Source organism: Columba livia, chromosome 5, assembly GCF_036013475.1.
Source record: "Columba livia isolate bColLiv1 breed racing homer chromosome 5, bColLiv1.pat.W.v2, whole genome shotgun sequence".
Taxonomy (NCBI): domain Eukaryota; kingdom Metazoa; phylum Chordata; class Aves; order Columbiformes; family Columbidae; genus Columba; species Columba livia.
Genome location: NC_088606.1, coordinates 29,389,328 through 29,405,070, shown reverse-complemented (window position 1 = coordinate 29,405,070; position 15,743 = coordinate 29,389,328). Strand labels below are relative to the sequence as shown.

Sequence of the window (15,743 nt, the reverse complement as noted above, 5' to 3'; positions counted from 1 at the left end):
TGTGCTGGAGAGCCCAGAGCTGGACCCTGTGCTCCAGACATGCCCTTTGCAGTGCAGAGTAGAGGGAAAAGCTCAGCTCCCCTCGAGGTGCTGACAGCACTCCTGGTGCAGACTAGGATGCCGTGCGCCGCCTTTGCGTGGGGATATGTTGCTGGCTCATGTTCAGTTTGTTGTCCACCAGGACTTTCAGGTCCTCCTTTCCAGTGGTGATTTCCAGCCAGACAGTTCTGTTCATATACACCGATAAGCTTTGCATGACATTGAAGTCGTTAAATTCTTCCAGACTAGTGTGTTTTTGTGTCTTTGCAAGTATTTGTAACAATCTAATTGGGCATTTAATATGGAAGCAGAAATAAGAACTTCTAATTTACCTGTTTAGTCAGCAGAGAGAAAGTAGGTGCAATTTGGAAGGAGTCTTCTCTTTTTCACTGGGTGTATGAGAAACTTTAGGATTTAGGCACCTACTTTTATACTACTCTCCATCACAAATGCAACTTGCTAAAGCTTTATAAAGTTATCCATTTTCCTTTACAGGGAAATTGATAAATTTTTCTATTGCAGTTTCGCCAAATACAAATTCATCCCTAAAAAAAAAAAATCGTATTAATGGATATAATTAATCCATGCATTTACATATTACAAATTGTAAGATGTTTCATATATCTGAAGTAAAACAGAACATCTCAAACTTGACACAGTTATTAGTCATCTGAAATGTTTCAGTAGTTGTTTTTGTGTCACTTGGATTGCGTGGCAGAGTCGCAGTCTCTGAATTGGCAGAAGTCTTCATCTGGTCACCTGTTTGCATAACACAGCTGAATGTACAGTGTCAAGCACCTGGACTGCTGCAATTAAGAGAGCTAAATATAATTCTAAAAAATCCTGAATAGGTTGTAATGCATGCTTACCTACAGATAAATGAAATATATTAATCATAGAACTTACTGGAGAACATAAGTGATGTACACTGGTCTGGTCTTTGCTTTCCCATGGCATCTTTCTTTTAATGACTGATTTACATTGCGGGTTGCTAGTAGCAAAACAAACTTTCCTAAGAAAGGCTGGGTTTTTTTTTTGTCTCATTTGCAGTGTCAGGTAGTTACCTTCCATTCAGCAAGAAGCACATGAGCAACAAGAGCACAACCAATTGCACATATATATCTCTGTAGAAGTAGATATAGGTGGACACAGAGTCTTAAAAAGAACTTGTAACTAAATTCTTTACAGTGTATATTAATTTGTAAGAGATTAATTTCTGGTAAAGTACTGCAAGTATATAGTTAAAATGGAAATGTTTGTCAACTGAGTTGTTCGTTAAATGGGGTAAAAAACTCCTCTATATGATTGAAGAGTTCTTCTCACAAACTGGTGTTTTAAATGCTTAGTTTTTACACCATATATCATTAGAGTAAGAAATATTACATTGTATTGTTAATATCGGTTGGTGATTGATATAATTGTGGTGTGTCCACAAGCATAGGACTTAGTTATTGAAACAGAAAATACAAGTATTATCCAGATGAGTTTGCTATTGAAATATGAGAGACAAATAACCATGAGAATATCATAAGTTACAACAGTGAGATTTTTTCTTTAGTGTGATTAGCACTGTTCAGAGCACATCAGCTGTCTAACTGTGGTTGGTTAACTGTAAGCAGAAGTGAGTTTTAAAAGACAAGGTCGAAACAGGACAGTGTAGGATTGGCATTGGCTTTTTTGATAATGGTTTTGTTTTACATTTGTTCTGATAATTTCTCCCTTCATACATAAGGGCTCATATAGCATATTATGCTTCTAAAGTCTGGGGAAAATAGCTTTTTAAGTCAGATCAAGGAGCAGGTTTACAGCCTGAAGTTTCAGAATGGTTTGCAGGGGAGGAAGGTGGCAGGATCAAGAAAATCAATCTTCATTTTTCATTTTGAATGAACATAAAAGGAGGTGAATAGACATTTCCTAAGCACTTAGAAGAAGTTTCTGACGTAGTTTGGGAAAGTTTGGTAGGAGATGGCATACAGGTTGGTAGGTTTTTGTTTACTCTTAGGAAGGACAGAGGTAAAGTTTAAACACAGAAGAGAATAAAGTTGATTTTTCATTATATTTAATCTTGTGAGCTGCAACTGGGAAGGAGGTGCACTTTTACTCACTTCTAGCCGTAGGTTTCCACTGCTTTGGCATTTGTTGGCTCTAATTAATGAGTCTTCAGCTATAGCATGCTCTAAAGGAAAACAGAAAGAGGGGAAACCCAATTTTCTACAGCATACACTAGCTGATCTCAGAGACCCTATGGCCACCCTGTGGTCTGATAATCAGAAAGCTGGTGGAGAGGGCAAAGAAGGGAAGAATGAAATTTCACCTGTTGTTCATAGCAGCAGCAGTAGTCTACAACTAGATCAGATTAGATTTAAGAAACAACATGACAGAGACAGCAAACAGTGAACTCATGACAAGGGGAGAGAAAAGGGTTAATGAGAAGACCAAACATGTAATCAAATCCTAGGGGTGCCTAAGGATGTTGCAAGGTATATATTTTAGCCTAGGCAACTGAAGAAGCCCCTCGAAAGATGTTCAGAGCAAAAATGACAGGAAGGAAGCAGTCCACAAAACAGATGATCTGGCTTTTGTTTCAGCTTTCTTACAAAGCAGGTGCGATTTTTTTTCCCAATTTTATAACTTACCATGTTGCAGTTTATTCTCTAACGAAGCATCGTTATAGAGTTTGAAAACCCTTTTGGTGTTTTTCATTATACTAATTTTAGTGTAAAGGTAGTGGCAGTTCTGATTCAAAACTCTGACAGATTCATTGCCCCATCACAATGTCTTACACTTAATTTTTTTTTAATTCTTGGTGACAGTCACACTCACTGTTCTGTCTCTAGGGTATACTTTAGGAGGAATTTATATACAGAAGAATCTGGTATAGGAAGAAAGCTCTTTAATAAAAATGCTAAGCAAAATATAAGCTTACATTTACACTCTCAGGGCTTTTTTTAATCCATAAATGAAGTTAAACTGTAATTATTTTAGGAAAGAGAAAATGAATATTACTGTTACTCAGAAATAGTGTCTAAATATCCTTTAGACCAAACTTACTCAAAACAGATTGAGAGGCAATATTTGTGTACCCTCACACTATTTGGAGTAAGTAATGCGCATGATAAAATGGAAGCCTATCCTTTATAGTTACCATTATATATCCATTGTAAACAAATGAAAATATTTTCTTATAGCATTAATTCTAGTGTTTAGTATGGTTTTCACAGCTTTTGAGTCTATGGACTACAGCCAGCTGTCAGAAATTCTTGCAGTCTGCTCATGTTAATCATCAAAACTGTAACTGGCAACTCCGTGAAGTTTTATTTTTTGTCTATTTCTGCAGGATGACTGTAGCTCAGTTTCCTTTTTGCTGTATACTGTAATGTAGGCATTGTATGTTCCCAGCTGAATATCTTAGGTGTTTGTCAGATACATTAACACACAGTTTTTCATGTAACTCTCACTAGTATTACTTCTTGATAAAATTGTGATATTACAATTATGATAAATTGGGTAACAGGATTGTGTATTGGTTTTTATGTGGTTTAGTGATTTTTGGGGTTTTAGGGGAGTTCTTTTGTTTTTTGGAAGTAGTATTGCAATAACAAATTTAGATCATAAGTGAAAAACCTGTTTCAGCACCTGCTTAAAAGCAGGAAGCTTCTAGGAAGAGAAACACAATTGGAAACCTTTGCATTATATGTTGAAAAATAAAACAAAATTAATGTGTGTTGATATTAGTGACATTCCCACTGATGATGGTCTTTACAGTTTGCTCAAATTCTGTTGCTGGTCAGGATGAAGAAAACTTGCAGAGATGTGCCTTAATCAACACTTGATTTTTTTTGTGTGTATGTGTTTATTTTTAAGGTGATCTAATGTGATGCCCTTTTCTTTGAGCGCCATAGATGTTATCTAATGCCTGACTGTCCTGCAGTATGAAGCCATTTCTGCCATTTTTCTTCCAAACATTTTAATAGATAAAATTTTAATTTTCCAAAATCTTGCAGCTCATTGAGATATTTGAAGTTTTTTTATTATTGTCACTTGAAAATGAAAATGTTGGTGGAATGTTGTATTTCTTTCTTGATGAAAAGCTTAATTGGATTTATATTTGTTAGCTGTCCAAATATGGAACAGTCATGGTTTCTAAATTTTCTTCTGTGTAATTGCTTAAAGAAAACAAGAACAATTGTTGTAATGAATAGCTGTAGGAGAGTAACAAAAATCTTGAGATTGTTTAATAATAATGCTAACAGAGAGTTATCAAAATGTTTTTAGTTGATTGCATACTGGTTTTAATTCCTCTGTGCATGTTGTTCTCATTTCAGGGTTAGTCAGCAATATAAAACCAACTTTATGACTGCTGATAACTTATCAATTTGTTTCTGGCCTACTTTGATGAGACCGGATTTTGAAAACAGAGAGTTTCTTTCTACGACCAAAATCCACCAGTCTGTTATAGAGACCTTCATTCAACAGTGTCAGTTTTTCTTTTACAATGGAGAGATTGTGGAAGCACCCAACCCAGTGGCCTGTCAGCCACCACCTTCCAACGCTGTGCAGATGGTGGAACCAATGGTACCTCTTCAGTTACCGCCCCCGCTGCAGCCTCAGCTGCTACAGTCACAATTACCAGCAGACCCTCTCGGTATTATATAAATAGAAGATGATTGCAGGCAGCCTGGCACTGGACAGTAAAGTCAAGCTATAGACGTGCATGTTTCAGGATACAGTAATGTACTTCATATTTATGGAAAATAATTCCCATCCAGCTGATTGGACATCCTTTTGTTATATCCCGTACTGTGTTCCTCATTTGTACACACTGCAGATAAAAACTATGTGATAAGCATGACTGGAGAGGTTTAATTTTTAAAAGCAAAAATAGCTATAAAGTACAAAGCTGCTGATGCATGATACCTTATCGCAATCACTATATCATTCCTGTGGCCATTTGTCACAATATATTGTGAATAAAATTTTTCTATAGAAATTTAATGATTTAAAAATTGCATTTATGAAACATTCAATGCTTACAGCCAGCTTTATGGCTGTTTTTGTTATTTAACATGCTATTTTTGGCAATTTTATTCACATTCAAGCATTCTGTGTAAACAACTAAAGCCCTGCTATAGTTTATTTTGTAATCTCCTGGCTACTTATGTGACGGTATGCTTAGGATGGTTTATGGAAGAATGCAAAATGCACTGTTGAGAATTTTACAATCCCTCAGCATCCATCTTTACTTGTTAAGTAAACCTGTGGACAGTTTGTTAAGGGTGAGTGAACCTGCTTATTATTTCTTACAGCACAATACCAAGGACATGGTTGTTGTAAAAGTGAGTTTCAAATATTGTACAAAAATTTTGATGTTGCCTACTTATTTCTTTATGTTCCGTTGCTGAACTAAGCATTTTGTAAAACTGTTAATTCTGTAAACAGCTGCATGTTTAAAAGATCGTTGATGATCTTATAAACTTAATCTAATATATTTTAGATATTTTAATTTTTCCCACTTGGGAATACATGTAGTGTTTAGAAAATAGTTCATGACATTTTCATATAAGGTTATATAACTTTTCATACATAAACATGAATTTTGTTGTAGTAAAATTCTCTAAACCAAACAATGTTTTAATCTAGGAGTTCAATTAATCTATTCTTTAAATCTATTTTTATGTGACCCTTTAAAGATATACAAAAATGCATTGCTAATACATAGCAATAAATACTTTGGGTACTGACAATTAACCTCTTTGGAGTGTGTATATATAAAATGACAAACTTGTATTCATATTTTTTTTCCTGTGGTATGTTGTACTAAAAATGCAAATGACTGATTTTTGGGGTTGTTTTTGCACCATTTTTAAAATTATCTTTTTTCTTTCGTTTATTTTCCTTTTACATTGGTACCATTTTTGCTGTAAAAGAATGCTGCTTAATTTAAACAAATCTTTTGGTTAAATATTTTGTTAGTATTAAAAAATTTAGAAGGTTACAAGCTGTAGCAAAGGGGAGACCATAGATGAACACTACCTGTGAGACTTTTCATAGCAGCTTTTTTCTTTCATGCTCCAAATGTACCTTTTTAGGCCTGCAAAGAAGAAAACAGTTTTGGCTCATTCAGCTGCTAGAATGTTTTGTGTAGTTTAAAGAAAAAAAGCTTTCTGATGGTCACTGTTGTAATCTTCACTTATAACAAGATTTAAGATCGTCTTGTATGTATTTTAGTAAATAGATGATTTTGAGACTTAAGGCTTTTAAGAGTTTGATTTGCTCCATTTTCCCAAAATAAAAAATGCCTTTCCCACTTATGTCCTAGGTATTGTACTTCTAATTATGACTTAGATTATCATTCTAGATTACTATGATACCATAAACCCAGCTGCTGTTTCAAGTACATATATATATTATAAATTATCTTGATATTGTGTTATATTCTTGCAAGTAATTATCTTTTCTAAGAAAACATAAACAAAAAAGAAAAGTCAACCCTATTCCTATTGCAAAGCACACAGGAATTAATAGTACAATAAAGTCTGTCCTGTAAATTGTAGTATTCTTAACTTGTTCTACTTTACCTGTTGTCTATATAGCTTTTTATTTATAGCTGTCAGTCTAATCTTGGCATGTTTAGCAAAGAATATGGAACTTCAAGAGTTTTATAAACTATTTCTAGGTTGCTAAAGAATTTATTTTTCTACTGTATATGGTATAGACAAAGCATCACCTGTACAGGAAGCCAGTCTATTTCTAAGAGAAGTAAGCTTACAAATAAATGCAAGTCATATCCATATTTAAAAGTTCTACCTATAAAGTATCTCCAGTCTCTGTAATGTGAATTACATTTTAAACTTTCTACAAATTCCAAGTTGATTGCCATAATATTTAACTGATCTTTGAATAGTAATTTTTAGAATAATTTACAGTCTATTTCATGATGAATTTACCTGTTGAACTTGTGATCAAAGATTTTTGTAGTATCATTTCTTGTATGTGATGTTAAGGCTAAACCACTTCAGGATTTTTAAAAACCTTAACACTTCTATTTGGCCAAATAGGAGAGTGTTATTATATCTACTGGATAAAACATAAAGAAGAAATAATTAGAAAACATGGCAGGTGGCACTTGACTGTCACATGGAAGCGTCCCTGCATACTGTTTGCATTATAGAAGTGTTCTATGCAGGAATGTGGATACGTGTGCATCTGTGTAATATATACACTTTGTTTCGGTTTGGGTTTTTTTGATGTGTTTGTGTGTTTGTGTGTACACACACGTGCACAGGCTTGCATGCACATACACATGCATAGTAAAGTTTTTAAAAGATACTGGGAAATTATACCATCATTATTAAAGATTTATAATAGAGCTTTCTCTATTATTATTTTTATTAGTGCTGTAAAATGAGGAAGCATGTCATTATATACAAATTCCTCATACTTTGGCTCATGTAGTCCCTTCTAGTTTTAATGCAAATCCAAACAATAATAACTATATTTTTAATGTGAGCGTTTTTACAGTAATATCTATCTTGATAAAGATACAAATGTATATTATTTTTGGTTGAGCATCTCAGTGACACTTTATGGAGTAGTTTGTCTTTTTTATGTAATATTGGTATAGGCATACTGCAGTGTATTGTCTTTCAATGTTTTAGCCATTTTAAAATCCCAGATCAGAGTTACAAAAGTGCCATTTTAAGTAAAGCTTAACAGGTTATTTCAAAATTCCTTACCCTCCATGATCTTGTGGAATTTTAACATATATAGTGTAAATATATCGCAGATGTCAACTTAAGTGAAAAGAAACTTTTTTGTTGTTGTATGTTTTCTCCATTATTTGAATTCTGGTTGCTAGGAAATTATAGATACTTTTATTTTTACTTGCTGGAGTTTAGCTTCCAATATTTATGAGACATATAGAAAACCTGTCAATTGGAGATTAAGAAAATTGGCCTTAGCTTACCTGCTTATTTCAGGTTTTTTTCAGTAGTTGTGATGCTGTTTGTCAACTGAAAAAAATTTACACATATATAAAACCAATTTATAGTCAAAATTTTTGTTCTTTGTTTATAATGTAATCTTTTGTTGATACATCAGCAGAATACTGCAGTGAATTAAATATCAGTGAAGCTTATTCTGTATAAAAGATGCAATGAATAAAATACTAAGATGCTTACTGTGTATAATGTTCAGTTTAGTTGCCTATTAAATTTTTAAAGGCAAAAGTACCCTATCTTTCACATACGCAGAGGTGAAATTTAGGAGTAAATATTGCTAACCTCAATGCACCAAGTATTTAAAGTGATCTCGGGGGAGGGGGATGTCTCTCTTTTTGCATCTGATATGTCTTTTAAACCGCTGAATTTTGGAAAATATTCTCACAGTGGTGGAGACCCTTCTGTAGCTGATGTGCGCCAAGACTACACGTGCGTACACCAGGGAACAGAGCTCGGAAGGGGCAGAATGGAGGGTGTCTGTTTAACTCTGCAGAGCCTGTGAAGCTCTGTGGCTCGTGTCACCTCTTCACATTTTTCACCTGATTGAGCTGCTTAGCAAGAATGGCTGTGATTACGGAAATCAGGTTTTCAGACTTCTGCCATGCAAAAGGAGTGGCTCTCTTAAAGTCATTTTCCTACGGAGTTTTTAAACCTGAGGTAAAAACTCTGGCTTTTGAGGTCAGCTTTAATCTCTCAGACTTGGAGGTTATTAATCATGATTCTGCTAACTATATGGGATAAATACAAGTTGGATAACAGTACTGCTTTTACTTCTTGTGCATGCAGCATCTACACTTACTGTGTTTCTTCAGAGCATCTCAAATAATACAGCCACTGCAGAATAACTGCAAAAACTTCCTGACAGCCTTCAAATCTGAACACTCTTCAGGTTTTATTATATATCTTAACGCTTTCAGATAATGGAACATTTTAATCTCAAATAGGATGTGTCTTGCCTATAATTTACTCAGTGTGCAAATCTCAGTTTTTCAGATTGCTGTATCAGAAGACATCTCTGCTGAATCTGAAGCGTAATGTTGTGTTCAGCAACCCATAAGGTCTGATGAAAAGCTGTCCTAGAGAACCAAAGGGTAACAGTGCTCACTGGTGTCAGATTCAGTCCTTCAACTAATTCATAGTTTCCATGGAATCAGAAGGGATGAATTTAATCTGTCATTGTGGCTAGTGAAAGCGAACACTTCCTTCCTTTGCTTATTGACAAATTCTTTCCCAAGCGTGTACATGGTGTGTATTACGGCTGTTGCGCGTATGTTTCTCATTTGCCTTATAAGATCCGATGTGTGTGTATTTTTGTTGCTGAATTGAGTGTTCTTGATACCTAGCCAACATTCTGGTGCTTTTATATTACAGAATAGAGTTTAATATACCTGATTCCATTAATAATAATTTGTCTGTTATTGGTTTTCATTTGCTGTGATTTAGAAAATGTGGAGAATTAAATAATTTCACCGAAAACCTACAGTTTAGTAACTTAGGTTTGTCAGAGTGTGATAACGAAAGGCCATTGTTGCTTCTCTTACAAGCTGTTTAAGACGGGAAGGGGAATCTTATGGTGGTACTTCTAGCCATGAGTGCGTGTCAGTGCTTCAGGGGTAGGTAACACTGACTTGAAGAGTACCTCTGGCGCCTTGTGTGACTGACCGATTTATATAGTGTAGCAGTAGCTTATATTTTCCCCAGAGTTACACAATCTATCTGTTTTTACAGAATTTTCTGCTTCACAAATGAAGAGGTGAAGGGAAGGCAAACTAGCCGTTCCCATTTTTTCCAGCAGTTCTCCCAGCTTTGCTGCTGCTGAGGATTGTCAGTAACTCCTGAATTGCTCTTGCAGGGTTTATTTCAATTAAAAATAGAAAATGTACAGTGGTAAGTTGTAACTTGAAGTTCTTTGGTTAACTGACACTGAGTGTGGTGAGTTGGTGAAGAAGCATCTGGAAAAACACAAATTGCACTATTAAATTACAGGTGGTGTGGGCTCCCCTTGAAGGTGCTTGGCAGTGCAATCTGAGCTTCTGCAGTGACTGCCCTGGTCCTATTGACCCTGTACAAGAGTTGAGGATGAAGAAGAGATCAAGAAACCTGCCTCAAAAAAGTCATGTACTTTGAACAGCCTCCCCTTAAAACACTTAGATGAAATTATTGAGCACAGAATGTAGTATCAAAAAATTATGGAGAATGAAATTGCCATGGTTCCTTATTGAAATATGTATCCACACATATGTTTTTTAACTCTAAATAATTAGGTGTTGATATAGTGATTCTAACATAGTGTAACAGTTGGCCGGCCTGCTACAGATCATTATTGCCTACAGTTCGAGTTCTGAAAACAATGTAAACAGATATCTAATGTTGATATCTGATGGGTGAGTTGTCTAGCTCTAACTTTGATTTAATTTTTTTATCCTGTGTGGTCACACAAATAAGCCTGATTCTGTGTCCTTTATTTAACTATCAGAGTTGAAAAGTTTCTTTATCTCTTCACAGATGACTGCTTTCTTTATTCTTTCTTCTCTTGGTATTTCTTTTTGGATTGGTTAGTCTTAAATAGTTTATAACATGAGCACCATACTTGTCACCTGTAAAACATATAGGGTCCCACATAAAGTTTTTAAAGGTCTGTCAATACTCTACTAATCCCATTCTGTCTGCACTTGGCCGTGTGTGCACATCTACTATTTTGGGTATGCAGAACCTGGGGCAATATGGCGCTTGTCCATGTCTGGAGATTCTGGTGGCTAGGAGGTAGACATTAGGGTGATCCTTTTCCATATCCTAACCCGCTTTTAATGAAAGAGTGATGGAAAGAGTGGCTGTGAGATGTTTTGAAAATGGTGAAGTATTAATGTTATGAGTTAGCAGTATATCCGTGGGGTGAAGGTGCCTCATCTGAACTTCAGTTCTCTGCTAGAGCTTTGTGTGTAGGAAGCTTTCAAGCCTCCCACCGATAGGAGGAAGGAGGAGATGGGAAAGCCCTTCCCTATACTGTTCTCTCTACTCAAGGATGACTGTTGTTCTCACGGAGTTTGGGGCACCAAGACCTCTATGTTCAATGTGGAGGTTCAGGCCCACAGAAAGAGGGTCACGGATTAGCATGTGGCCTTCAAACAGAATTGACACAGCTAAACCAGTGGGTTCATACACACCAACCTCACGTTATTCCTCAGCATCCCTGTTGCTGAAGCATGCTGTCCTGAGAGTCTGCAGTTGGTTTGTAATGTAAATAGTTTTGAGTAGTATTACCACCATAATCTGCAGTTCTAAGTCACCTTTACATCTTCTCATAGCTGACCAGATTTATTTACCAGGATACAGAGCTTCCCTGATCTGAAATACCTCTGGGGAAGTAGAAATCAAGCTCTGTTTTCCTTGGGTTTGTACATAGTGCTATCAAGTACAATTTTGTTTTCTCTCTTCAAATAAATTAGTTTCTAAAATGAAAGGGCTGAACTGTTACCTGTTGGAGGTGTGGTTTCGTAGCATGATAGCAACATAGTGAAGTAAATGCCCAGCTCCTTGAATGAAGACATGGAAGTAGCGTATCCTGCTGGAATCATTTGAAAGGCTCTCTGTGGCAGAATAAGTGAATTGTAGAACAAATTCTCTTCTCAACCATGCCTGTGGTTCCTCTTTGAAGGAAACTTAATGCCCTTTTTTTTTTTTTCTTCTCCAGAAGGAAGGTGAACTGATGTGCATGTAATGTGATTGTCAAAGCTAAGCTCTGACCCAGTGGGGAAATGAGCAAATGATTTGACACCAGAAACACTCTCAAAGACTCTGCAGACATCTATATCCAATCCTGCCATTCAAAGTATCAGGGGAACTGTGTGCTCCTGTTTTTCTCCAAGACCGTGTGCTTCTCATAAGCTGAGGAGCAGGGTCTCATAGGTCCCTTTGGATTTTTACCACTGTCCCACATCCAGTGTTCTACTTAAAACATTGGCTGTAATAAGTGTTTTTTTTAAGCTGCTAATCTGTAAATAGGTTGAGTCTGATTTACTGATTTTTATTTTTCTAAAAATATATGTATTTATTTTCTTTTTCTTTATTTTTTTATTTCCCCCTTTACCCGCCCTGGAAACAGCAGAGCTGTGCAGCCAGAGTTCCTTCAATACGAAGGAGGGATTCTGCTGCAGGGCATTTTCCTTTGGGAGTACTTAGCTTTAGATCTCACCTTTCCTCCTTTGCATTATGAAAATGTAGGTTTGTTATTTTCTGGACTTGCTAAAAAACCTTCCCCCCCCTCACCCCCCAAAATGTTGTTAAGGAAGAGTGAGCTGAAGTAAATGTCTACAGGCAGTTATTTATCTTTGTGCATTGATTTATGGGACAGGTGCCTAGGGCCTTAGGATGGCAACGTTTCTTCAGAAATATAAAGAAAAACATAGCTTACTACTTCTGTGAGTCTCCATCCTTCTGATGTATTAGTTAAGGAAGTCTACAGCTCTATTCTTGCACTTAACAGTAGTAAAAACTATGTTCTCAACTCATTTAGATGATAAATACCTCTGTATTCTGAGTAGTCTTGAAAATAAAACACCAAAAAATGCAAACATTTAAGCAATGGCCTTCTTACAGATAAGTGTTGCACATACAGCTGAAGTGATGGACTGCTAGAAAGCATGCTAAATACAGGCAAATAGCATGTGCAACTAGTTTAGCTCATCAGTAGGAAGCTAAGAAAGACTGGGATTTTTAAGAGCTTAGAAATTTTAAACTGAATTGAATGAAATATTTATGGTGGGCTTTTTTTCCTGTCCAGTGTCTTCAGTGGCTTCTGTTTGCGTTCTTCTAATAGGAGGACATGTTCTACCATGCCCCATTCCCAGTGCTGCAATGCTCTTAACAGCCATCTAGTCGTATGCTTGATGAGGAGACCGTTGAGGTGCTGAAGACCAGTTGCACCGGCCTTTTCCTTTTCATGTAAGAACTAAGAGCTTTAAACAAAAATAATCTTTGTACAGGAAGTCACTTCTGGTTTCATGTAGGATAAGAGACTTTCCCACCCAGACAGAGTTCTCAGGAATATACATGGTCAGCCAAAACCACAATCTAATCTCAACAGTTTGTGTAGTATATTTGGTTATTATTATTTTTTTAAATTATTAATAAAGAGGAGGGGAAAAAAAACCACCTAATACACATTTTTATTGCTGAATTGGGAGGGATGCAATTTACTATTCAAATAAAGTATTAGAATTAGCTAAGTAACCCTCTGGAAATACTAGTCAAGTATTCACACTGAAGATAATAACCATTTATTGCTAATTTTCCTAGTGGCATCACAATTTTATGGCTAGCAACCAGATTCTTTCTTATGGCTTTGTCTAAGTATATTTTTTTGCAGGTATATTAATGCCATTTTTAAACTATTACAATTACATTCACTAATTAAAAAAAACAATCTTGTGTGGAGGTATCTGGTTCTAGGAGGCCCTGGATTATTCTGCTGGTGAGTAAAAGGGATCCAGTTTTCTTACTGAGAAGATATAAAAGTTGACAACTGGCTTTCTTCCTTATTAAAGATCCAGTTAGGGTGACCTTTTTTTGCCTGAAGTTTGTTTTCAGCTGCAACTGGCACTGCTGCAGCTGCAACATGCGGAACACCCGTGTACAAAGGAAAAGCGTGTGTTCTGAGTGTGTAACTTTCCAAAGAGAGAAGCAATAGGTGAAACAGAGAAAAGTGTGTCTTCATTTTTCCTCGTGGGAAATTTGGCTCTAAGAATGACTGCCATAGCCTTTTTTATAGTCTTATCCCATCACCTGGCCAAGTTTATATGCCAGATTTATATTTTCTACCCAGTGTCTCAAAAATACTTGGCAGACCTATGTTCCTATATTAATTATATTCTCCTTTCTGACTTGTACCCCGTTTCTTTTAAAAGGGCAGTTGTCTATACATGTGGAAAACCATATTAACTCAATGGCTGTGTTATCTCAGTTTAGAAGGTTGTCAGAAAACAATCTTTGCTTAGAGTTTACCCGATAAAGTTAAACCAAGTCCTGCGTTATTGTTAAAATGCTTCTCTCCTTCACCTTAAAAGTGAAGTTAACTTGAGTTGGAAATGTTGCAGTGCCTGCTGTGGTGAAGGTTCAGTTAGCAAGGAAGGAATGACAATTTTTCATGTGAAATCCCCAGCAGGCAGCTTCTACTTGATCAGTAGAAGTCTCATATGTGTGTGTACGCACAGAGAGTTACAAAAATGGCTCTCTGACACTTGTTTTCTCTACTCATTACTCTATTATTTCTCTGTCCCCAAATGTCTCAGATTCATCTATGTATAGCACAACATGTTGAGTTTTCCACCTTGTGTTGGAAACTAAATCTCAAATTTGCTGCAAGTGCATGAATTTTCAGTTTACATCTGCTTCCTAAAGAGCATCCACATATTGGGTATTCGAGAAGCAGGGGAGAGATTAAAGGTGAGTGACTTTACCTCTGTGAGTTGCTGAAAAATCTGGGAGTTTCTGTATTGGGAATTGTCCCCTGTTCTGTGTCTGTGGGAGAGATCCGGCTGCGTGGTACTTGCAGGTGCGCTGTGGGTCGCGGGTCACCTGTTCCTGCACTGGGCAGAGGCTCAAAGGTTGGCCTTTCAGGTGCAGTTGGATCCTTGAAATCTGTGGTACATGGCTGTGAACTGCCCTCTTTGCATACTGCAGAGGGCAAGAGCTCTCCCCCTGCTTTTGAAATTAAGTTTAGACAACTATCCTCTTGTTTCACAGCAGCGATGTATTTGCACTTTTCCATGAGAAGCTTACAGGAACCCACTTCTGTTCCTGAGCTGCAACTTTCCTGATCCTTCTGATTTTAATTGCTGTAGGAGATAAAGAATTGTATAAACAAGTTTTCAAAATAACTGAATGGCAAAATGTAAGAAAGAAGTCCAAATGCATGCATGAGATTTTCATGTGCTCATACTCACTGAGCAGAAAATAATGAAGTTCTTTTCCCTTCTGACACTGAAAAATAGTTGTTTTGAAGATGCATATAAAAATTCATGCGCAGAAGTGTAGTGGTCTTCTCCAATCTGGGCATTTGATCTCACTGTTTGGTTCGTTACAAGAACTGTGAGTGATATTGTTAGCAAGCTTGCTGCCTAAAATTCTTTGGCCCTCCCTACTTCTCCACATGAAACAAGTAGTGAAGAGCAAGGAATGACCTTGCCTGACTCACATCACCGTCTGTTATGCTGCATGTTACCTTCCCTGTTAGAGCCAGCTGTTGTCTCTTGCCTTATAGTTAAATCATAAGTGTTTGGAACAAGAAACTTTTCATGCTATGGAGTATTTGGCATGTTCTGGATGGTGCATACGGTGAGTCTGTCTTCACTTATTACTTCCCCTGATTTTTTTCTGATCCTCTGGAAGTGCTTTCCCTTTTTTCCTTATGTGACAACTTTATTTCTGATTTCCCTTGCTAGGTGGTAGACCTCTATGGCCATATAGTGTTTTCTGCTAGCAAGATTCTGGATGTTATGGAGACTACACAGACGGGTTAAGAGATGTTTGGTCTGTGGGGAGTTGGTGTGGGGGAGTTGGGAAAGAAAAAGTTATATAACATTGAGAATAATTTTAAAAGGTCATAAAATAGGGAACCAAATATGGCAGTGGATAAGAACTAGAGCTAAGGCTTAGAACTTAGAACTTAGTTTTAAAAGAAGGTGAAAGATTTTAAAATTTAAACAG

At 36.5% G+C, this 15,743-nt stretch overlaps 1 protein-coding gene across 1 annotated transcript in view; it reads left to right on the top strand.

Annotated features, from left to right (window-relative positions):
- ARHGAP5 (Rho GTPase activating protein 5) overlaps positions 1-8,218 on the top strand; it is a 49,294-nt gene extending 41,076 nt beyond the window's left edge. The window contains exon 8 of the mRNA XM_065064100.1: positions 4,365-8,218. Within this exon, the coding sequence (XP_064920172.1) occupies positions 4,365-4,695 (331 nt within the window). The 3' untranslated portion in view covers positions 4,696-8,218. The remainder of the gene's footprint in view (positions 1-4,364) is intronic.
- Positions 8,219-15,743: the final 7,525 nt, after the last annotated feature.